The sequence below is a fragment of the Amblyraja radiata genome, chromosome 15 (genome assembly GCF_010909765.2).
Source record: "Amblyraja radiata isolate CabotCenter1 chromosome 15, sAmbRad1.1.pri, whole genome shotgun sequence".
NCBI lineage: Eukaryota > Metazoa > Chordata > Chondrichthyes > Rajiformes > Rajidae > Amblyraja > Amblyraja radiata.
This window is the reverse complement of record NC_045970.1, coordinates 36462290-36472390: the sequence shown is the minus strand read 5'-3', so window position 1 is coordinate 36472390 and position 10101 is coordinate 36462290. Positions and strand designations below refer to the sequence as shown.

Sequence of the window (10101 nt, the reverse complement as noted above, 5' to 3'; positions counted from 1 at the left end):
AATGATCCATAGGGTGCTGAGAACACCCAGAAAAGGGCCCAACGTACGGACACAAAATGACGGAGGAACGGAAACATCAATAATCGAGGTAACAGTTATGAACATCTGAAACTATTCAACCAATCTGATAAAAATTTGTGCAAAAAAAGTCAAAGTTACATTCAACTGAAACTGGTAGAGTTGCTGCTTCACAGCGCCAGGGATCCAGGTTCGATCCTGACCTTGGGTATTGTCTGTGTGGTGTTTGCACGTTCTCCCGATGACCGTGTGGGTTTCCTCCAGGTGCTCTGGTTTCCTCTTACATCCCAAAGACGTGCGGGTTTGTAGGTTAATTGGCTCTGTAAATTACCCCTGACGTGTAGGGAGTGGATGTGAAAGTGGGATAACATTTGAACGGGTGATAGACCGGCCCAATGGCGCAGCGGTAGAGTTGCTGCCTCACAGCGCTAGAGATCTGGCTTCGATCCTGACTACGGGTGCTGTCTGTACAGTTCTTCCTGTGACAGTGTAGGTTTTCTCCGGGTGCATTCACAGACTGCTGACGATGGACATGAACGTAAGTAAATCCCACTTTCTCGTCCACTCTCAACACAAGTGGGCAATTAACCAACAAACCCGCACAAATTTGGAATGTGGGAGGTAACTGGAGCACCTGGAGGAAACCCACGCGGTCACAGGCAGAACATGCAAACTCCACACAGACAGCAGCCGTGGTCAGGATCAAACCTGGGTCTCTGGTGCCGTAAGGCAGCAGCTATATCAGCTGTGCCACCCCAAATCATTAGAAATTATTGAATTAAATGAGATTTGAGCAGTGGGTGGGAGCAGTGAGAGGAAGGATGTATCCAGACACCAAGCTTATTTTATTGTAAACAGCATTTATTGTCCAATGCACATTTCCAGCTTATTCTATGCAGCAGTTGCTCCATAATTCTCATTGCAACTCTCTGTAATTAAAAAGGTCACTAGCATAGACCTACGGGTGTATATCCCACATAATGATCTCTGTGACGTTAGCACCATTGGGAATTTGGCCTTTTCACATTGTTATTGTCTGTGATTTTTACGACTAAAAGCTCAAAGAATTAAACAAACATTGCTTACAGTTTGCTCCCTACCTCCTGATACCACAACTGCCCATCCACTCACTCATTCATCCTCATCCAACCACCAATTGATCGTGAGAAGTCTTAGGACTTTAAAGATACAGCGTGGAAACAGGCCCTTCAGCCCACCAAACCCGTGCCAACCAGCGATCACCCTGTACATTTCTAACTTCCTCCAGTCCCGGTGAGCTGTTTGTTAACTGTGCATATTTTGTCACAGATCCTTGATATGATGTAAACTTCCAAGAAACCTTCCGCTCTTCTCAAACATGTGTCTGCAGAACTGTTTTCTGATCACTGTCTAGAATGGCCGGTTGTTCCAGACTCTGTTTTCATCTTCTATTCCTAATCCGGCATCTTTTGGCACATAGAAAAAGTGAGTCGGATAATCTCACAAGCTCGATGAGTTTTATTCCCGAATTGTGCAGTCAGATGGCTTCGCCTAACCTGGTGTCACTTAACCTGGGGACGTTTGATACAGGCACTGGATGGTCAATTCATCACGACTGAAGAGTAGATTCATGAGGATGTTTAGCTTGGCTGAGAGATACAGTGTGGAAACAGGCCCTTTGGCCCACCTAGCCCGTGCCGACCAGCGATCACCCCGTACACTAGTTCGATCCTACACACTAGGGACAATTTAGGGAGGCCAATTAACCTACAAGCTTGCACGTCTTTGAAATGTGGGAAGAAACCGGAGCACCCAGAGAAAACCCACGTGGTCACAGGGAGAACATATAAACTTCGTCAGGCAGCACCTGTAGTCAGGATCAAACCTGGGTCTCAGGCGCTGTGAGGCAGCAACTCTACCACTGCGCCATTGTGCCACCCTGTTGCCAAGACTAGATGGCCTGAGATTTAGGGAGAGGTTTGTCAGGCTAGAACTTTATTGAAACACAAGAGGCTGAGCCATAATCTTACAGAGGTGTATAAAATCATGAGTGGAATAGTTAGGGTGAAGGCACAGAGTCTTTTACCTAGAATAGGTGAATTAATAACCAGGGCACATTGTGAGAGGAGCAAGATTTAATAGGAACCCATGGGGCAACAATTTCACTCAGAGGGTGGTGGGTATATGGAACGAGGTGCCAGAGGTACTTTAACAGAATTTTAAAGACACTTGGAAAGGTACATGGATAGGAAAGATTTAGAGGGATAAGGGCCAAAGCAGGAAAATGGGACAAGTTTGGTCGGCATAGACAAGTTGGGCCGAAGGGCCTGATTTCATGCTGTATGACTCTATCTAAGAACCTTCCAGCCATGGAGATACAAACACATTTGAACAGGTACAGGCAGTAATGGTTTAGAGGGATATGGGCCGAATGCGAGCAAATGAGACTAGCTTAGATGGGGCATCTTGGTTGGCACAGACGAGTTGGGCCGACGGTCCTGTTTCTGTGCTGTTTGACTATGATTGCAGTTCCACCTTTATGTTGTAAAATTAATTTAAAAATAAACTATTCTTTGATTTTGTGGGATCTGGATAACTGCAACCAGCCCACCCCTTCCCCATATCTCCCTTCAGAGGGTGAATCGTAAATGTCCTCTCTGCTTTCCACTTTCAATTGGTGAAATGCCAGGAAGAAATATTTAACCTAACTCCATTTCCAAGAACTGTGTACATATACTTGTGTGTATCCAGGCCATTCGATTCAGTCTGAAGTTCCTCATCTTTCTTGTGCGTGTGAAGTGAATTATTATTTTTCCCTGCCAAGTTACTCAGTTGAAAAATCATTAACAGATGCTAAATACATTGCAGTGAATGACTCAACCACAACCCATGGAGATGGTGGTAGTTGGAATTTTGTTTTAACGCCATACTGCAGTTGCCGTCTTTTCTTATTGTTTCCAGCGTCGTTGATTGTGTGGAGATGTCATAAAATTAAAGGAGTCCTCTGCTCTTCCTAAGGCATCATGTCCTTACAGTCCCTTGTTGAAGTAGACGTACTTCACTTTGTCTCCGTACATGGTGGTTATTGACTCCTTCAGCTCTGGATCCAATTTAGAAGTTGCCATAGAACTGTGGAAAGTGGAAAAAGAAACTCTTAGAGAAGGCAAAATGTTTAAGAAGGAACTGCAGATGCTGGAAAATCGAAGGTAGATAAAAAGTGCTGGAGAAACTCAGCGGGTGAGGCAGCATCTATGGAGCGAAGGAAATAGGCAACGTTTCGGGCCGCATTTGCCCGCATCTGAAGAAGGGTTTCGGCCCGAAACTTTGCTTTTTTCCTTCGCTCCATCGATGCTGCCTCACCCGCTGAGTTTCTCCAGCACTTTTGTCTATCTTAGAGAAGGTAGCTGTGTTTCTACAATGGCCAAGGAGCATGAACACCCTCCTCTGTACAAGTGAAGTCGAAGACTATAAATAATGTGGACCAATGTTATCAGTTATTCCACAATAGAATGCTTGAACCCCCAAGCATAAAGCACTCCCATCCTATCACCTCTGTAGGCATTTTGAAAGCAGGGTTTGCCCCAAGTACAACTCAAGTCGTCAAGTCAATTTTATTTCTATAGTACATTTAAAAACAACTCTTGTTGACCAAAATGCTTTACATTGGTGCAGATACTAACATGCTACAAACAGTGGTACATAGATCAACAATACTTACATAGATGCATACATACAGTGCTCCCTCAGAGGACCTCAAGAAAGGCTTGAGAGTAGAAATAAGTTTTAAGTCTAGACTTAAGAGTCGATGGAGGGGGCAGTTCTGATGGGAAGAGGGATGCTGTTCCATAGTCCAGGAGCTGCAACCGCAAAGGCACTGTCGCCCCCTGAGCTTATGCCTAGACCGCGGGATGGTCAGTAACCCCCAAATCGGCCGATCTGAGGGACCTGGAGGTGGTATGGTGGGTTAGCAGATTTTTGATGTAGGTGGGGGCAAGCCCGTTAAGGGCTTTGTATACATAAAGAAGGAGCTTGAAATTGATTTGGAACCACACTGGAAGCCAGTGGAGAGAGACCAGGATCGGGGTGATGTGGTCCCTTTTTCGGGAGCCCGTCAGGAGTCTCGCTGCGACGTTTTGGACCAATTGCAGGTGGGACAGGAAAGATTGGCTGATGCTGTGTAAAGGGAGTAGCAGTAATCTAGGCGGGAGGAGATAAATGAGTGGATGATCTTTTTGAGGTCGTCAAATTGGAGGAATTGTTTTATTTTAGCTATCGTTCGAAGTTGGAAGAAGCTAGCTTTTACCACAGCATTGACTTGTTTGTCAAATTTCAACACGGAATCAAATATCATGCCAAGGTTTTTGACGTGAGGTTTGAGCAATAGGGTAAGGCTTCCAAGGCTGCCTGCTATCGTTTTGATTTGAGTTCGAGGGACCGAGTAGGATGACCTCAGACTTACTCTCATTTAGTTGGAGGAAGTTCTGGGCCATCCAACACTTTATATCCTCGAGGCAGTGGATAAGGCTGAGAAGATTAGATCGGTTGTTGGGTTTCAAGGGAAGATAGAGTTGTGTATCATTCATTATCCTTGCCTGACCCACCCTGCCACTCTCCCCACCCACACTGTACCCCAAACACAATTATGCACCATCCACACGCCCACATGTACCCACGCAAATGTATGCACACACACATTAGCGTACACATACATGCATGGACACACACGTGTACATGTGCACACATGCACGCTGCACACATGCCACATAAACACACTCATACATACACACACGAGCACGCGCACATACACACACTTTCACCCACAAAACCACACAAACATATGCGTGCACATTTGTACATACACACACACGCACACACATTCACATCACCCCTGCTCACAAACACATGCAACCCCCCCAAACCCATGTGCCCATTAATGTCAATACATTATGGGGGAAAATATTCCTACATCCCTCCTGCTATTCACAATGTTCCGTGGAGCACTCAGGCAAACCCTGCCCTCACTCAATCCCACTTGTTCTTCGTTCCGGAATGAGCTGCCAGTCCCGTCCGGTTCGGGAATATAGAATCTCGCTCCACAATTCGCAATTCTTCAACCCTTTTGTCTCACACCTTCTTCCTTTAATCTCTGGCCTTTAGGTCGTGGAGATACAGCGTGGAAACAGGCCCTTCGGCCCTTCGAGTGCATGCTGACTATCAATCACCCTGTACACCAAGAACTGCCCTACACACTAGGGACAATTTACAATTTTTACCAAAGCCAATCACCCTACAAACCTGTACATCTTTGGAGTGTGGGAGGAAACCGGAGCACCGGAGAAAACCCATACAGTCACAGGAGATTGTACAAACACCGTACAGACAGCACCCGAGGTCAGGATCAAACCTGGGTCTCTGGCGCTGTAAGGCACCAACTATAATGCTGCACCAACGTGCCGCTTGTGTTCCAATCATCTGCATTAAAAAAAACCTCTTGCCTCAGTACACCTATCACCTGCCACGCTTAGTCCTGCCTCCCATCCCTCCCAGATTTCTAGCTTCTCCCCCCCTCCCCACCTCACCCTCATACAATCTGTCTGAAGAAAGGTAGACCTGAAAAGTCATCTATCCATGTTCTCCTGAGATACTCCGGCACTTTGTGTCCCTTCTGCCCACAGAAGACATTAAACGAATCACTCACCACCTCTGAGGGAAAAGTGAACATGCAGCTGGCACCATAAAGATTAAGCTGTGAAGAAAAACAGAACCAAGTTCAACCTACAATGCTAAATCCATTAGGTACAACAAACATACTTGCAAATACTGTTGTATAATCGACCTTCTAGGCAACTAGGGCAATCACAAAAACTGTGTTTAGTTTAGTTTAGTTTATGAGATACAATGTGTAAACAGGCCCATTGATCACCCGCACACTAGTTGTATGTTATTCCCACTTTCACATCCTACACACTAGGGGCAATATACAGACGCCAATTAACCTTCAAACCTGCAAATATTTGGGATGCGGGAGGAAACCGGAGCACCCGTAGAAAGCTCACGCGGTCCCTCAGAGAACGTGCAAAGTCCGTGCAGACAGCACCTGTACCACCCTATGTGCTCACACGATTAACTTTAATGTTTATACTTCAAATCACTACTTGCTGATGTTGCTATCTTCACATTTATTCTACATTAAACATTAAACAGGAGATGAAATAGTAAAACATTGATGGAATAAATTCAATTTAGTCTTGAATTCATTTTTGACCTAAGACATTGACCTAACTGTCAGCATGTGTCAGCACTGTGCCGTAACGGTAGAGTTGCTGCCTGGCTGTGTCAGAGACCTGGGTACGATCCTGACTATGGATGCTGCCTGTACAGAGTTTGTACGTTCGCCCTGTGACCGCGTTGGTTTTCTCCCACACTCCAAAGACATGCAGGTTTGCAGGTTAAATTGGCTTCGGTAAAATTTGTAAATTGTCCCTATTATGTAGGATAGTGCTAGTGTATGAGGATCGCTGGTAGGCAGGAACTGGGCCTGTTTCTGCACTGTTTCTCGAAACTAAAAAAATTGTTTAGGGCAGAAGCTAAATGTATTTTAAACTTTAAAAAAAAAACGTGTCTACCTGAACGTGAATCCAAGAAGTGGGGAAAGCGCTGAACACATCACATGTGTAGGATAGAACTGCAGATGCTGGTTTAAATCGAAGGTAGACACAAAATGCTGGAGTAAGTCAGTGGGGCTGGCAGCATCGCTGGGGAGAAGGAATGGGTGATGTTTTGGGTCGATGTCTGAAGAAGGATCTCGACCGGAAACATCAGCCATTTTTTCTCTCCAGAGATGCTGCCCGTCCTGCTGAGTTACTCCAGCAATTTGTGTTTACCTACAGGGATTTAATGACTGGATATTACAGAACTTCTAAACAGGAAGGAGAGCACTGCACCTTCCGTACAGGGCAAATTTAGCACAGACACCAGAAGGTGTTTCCTTTTATAGAGGGCGATTACTGGAATGAGTTGCTGTGACTACATAAAAGGGAAGTGTTGGGTGTTCCCTGTGGGAAAGCACCAGAGTTTTGGAACTGAAAGAATGGGAGGAACAGACCGGAAGGTTGTTTGCGTCACAGAGTTATAAGGCACGGAAACAGGCCCTTCAGCCCAACTTTCCCATGCCGACCTAAATAACCCCCAACTGCACCCGACTCACCATATGCATTTGGGCCATATCTCTCTAAACCCTTACTATCCATGTACCTGTCCAAGTGTCTTTTAAATGTTGCTATAGTACCCGTCTCAACTACCTACTCTGGCAGCTTATCCCATATACCCACCACCCTTTACTTTAGAGTTTAGAGATACAGCACGTACACGGGTCTTTCGGCCCACCAAGTCAACGCCAACTAGCAATCACCCCATTTATTAGCACTATCCTACACACTCGGGACTATTTACATTTGTACCAAAGACAATTAACCTACAAACCTGTACATCTTTGGAATGTGGGAGGAAACCGGAGCACCCAGAGAAAACCCGTACAGTCACAGAGAGAAAGTACAAACTCCGTACAGACAGCGCCCGTAGTCAGGATTGAACCCGGATCTCTGGTGCTATGTGGCAGCAATTCTACCACTGCGCCATTGTGCCGGCTGGTGGGTATATGAATTTTCTGTGGATTTAAAAAAAATCAGAAACTAGGTGTCACCTACATCTCAGTGGGTAGAGTCTTAGTTGCGATGCATCTTGACGCTCTTATAAAGAACCAGGGAATTCCTGCGATGATTTAGACATTTATCTATTCTAAACCTACATCATCGTTATCATTTGTTTAGTTTTGTTTATTTAGTTTAGAGATACAGCATGGAAACAGACCCGCAGTCCAAAGGAATCCAATCTTTGATCACCCATTCACACTAGGTCCACTCCCTACACACTGTGGGTATTATACAGAGGTCCAACCAATTAACCTACAAACCCACATGACTTTGGGAGGAAGCCGGAGCGTCTTGAGGAAACCACGCGGTCAAGAGTCTTTACGGCCATGGTCATTTTTTTTTTTACCATATGTTGACCATTCACGGTCATATGTTTTATTGTCATATGTGCCAGACAGAACAATGACAATCTTACAGCACAACAGAATATATAAACATAGTACTCTGTAAATAATATAACAAACAAATAAAAGTATATATACACACACACACACACACACACGTGTATATTATATATATATATATATATATATATATACACACACGTGTATATTATATACATATATAAACACGCACACACGTGTGTATATTATATATGCACACACACACATATAAACACACTTACACATAGCATGCACACATAAAACAAACAGATAGGGAGAAGAAACAGGGTCACAGGGAGAGTGTGAAAACTCCACACACAGACAGCACCCGTGGTCAGGATTGAACTCGGGTTTCTGGTGCTGTGAGGCAGCAGTTCAACCAACTGGGTCACTGTGCTGCCCAGGTTTTGAGCGCTAACTCATGGTCCTCCGAGCAAGCTTGCTGTGTGCAAAATGGCTGATGGATATTTCAACAGGGGGCAACACATCGAACGGTTATTCATCCACTCCAGACTACTTTAGGACTTGTGATGGGTGCCACACAAATGCAGCGTCTCACGGCACATTACAGTGGGTCCATTTGCTGAAACTATATTTTGGCAAAAGTAAATCCAGTTTTTTTTTCAGTGACTGGGGCTCACTGGGAACAACGCCAAGAATGTATTTGAAATGAATTCAGACAATAGTTTCTTAGATACCTGCATGAACGCAAGTTAATCCAGAGATGTAGACACAAGGAACTACAGATACTGGTTTACACAAAAGGACAAAGTTTGGGAGTAGCTCAGCTCAGCGGCTCAGGCATCATCTCTGGAGAACATGGATAGGTAACTTTTCAGACGGGGAATGCTCCTGATCTGAAACATCACATATCCATGTTCTCCAGAGATGCTGCCTGCTTTGCAGAGTTCTCCAGCACATTGCAACCTTTTAAATCCAGAGATACAGGTACAAATGCCACCATAGCAGCAAAGGAGAGTGTTTAATTAAATAAATGTAGAATTGACAAGAAGATCTGGTCTCAATAACTGTAAGTATTAATGAATTGTCATAAAAACATATCTGATGTAATAGGAATCTGGGGCAACTTTTTTTTAAACATAAAGGTAGGTATATGGAACAAACTGCCAGAGGAGGTATTTGAGGCAAGTACTGTCACAACTTCTAAAAAACATTTGGACAAGCCAATGGACAGGTTAGGTAACGAAGGATATGGTCCCAAGGCAGGCAGGTGGGACTGGTGTAGATGGGGCATGTTGGACTATTTCTGTACACTTTTGTTAATCAGGATGTGCTTGGGTATGGAAATACTCTACTGGACTATTTGTAAGAAAGGAATCTCACTGTGCGTTTGCACATGTGACAATAAAAGCAACATTGAACCATTGCCACTCAACCAATGAAATCAGTTTAATTTGACATCATGTTCGGCACGAGCAACGTGATCTTTTCACTGTACCTTGGTACACGTGACAATCTTAACCTCAATACAGGAGCTTTAGAAGACAGGGGTAGGGCTACGATATCTGACACTTCGAACCTGCTTTGCCGTTCAATGTCATCATGGATGATCTGGCCAGATCTCGAGTTCACACCACAGCCCATCATTCTCCGAACATCCAAAAATGATACCTATACCCTTTCTAAATACCTCCAATAATCTAGTTTCCCCGAGGCAGGAAATTCCAGAGATTCAGCACCTTTAACAAGAAGAAATACCGACACACCTTTCAAATGAACACTCCCTTTTCTTGTACAAATGTCCCTTTGTTTGAGTCTGTCTCACAAGATGAAATATCTCATCAGCTATCCTGTCCTGTCCCCTTATAGGAAAGATATTGTCAAGCTGGAAAGGGTAGTCCCGCTGAGTCACTCCAGTATTTTGTGTCTATAAAAGGGTACAGTGAAGATTTACGAGAGTGTTGCCATGACTCGAGTGCCTGAGCTATAGGGAGGAGTTGAGCAGGCTAGGACTCTATTCCTTGGAACGCAGAAGGATGAGGGGTGTA

At 44.6% G+C, this 10101-nt stretch overlaps 1 protein-coding gene across 4 annotated transcripts in view; it reads right to left on the bottom strand.

The window, feature by feature from the left end:
* Nucleotides 1-858: 858 nt before the first annotated feature.
* Nucleotides 859-10101, bottom strand: part of sfxn2 (sideroflexin 2) — a 56085-nt gene continuing 46842 nt past the window's right edge. For 3 of the 4 annotated variants that reach the window (XM_033034039.1, XM_033034040.1, XM_033034038.1), the window contains 2 exons: nt 5696-5743; nt 859-3126 (listed from right to left, as the gene is read on the bottom strand). In XM_033034039.1, the coding sequence (XP_032889930.1) occupies nt 3027-3126; nt 5696-5743 (148 nt within the window). In that variant the 3' untranslated portion in view covers nt 859-3026. Of the gene's footprint in view, nt 3127-5695; nt 5744-10101 lie in introns of those variants that run through there. The other variant, XM_033034041.1, reaches the window with a different exon arrangement.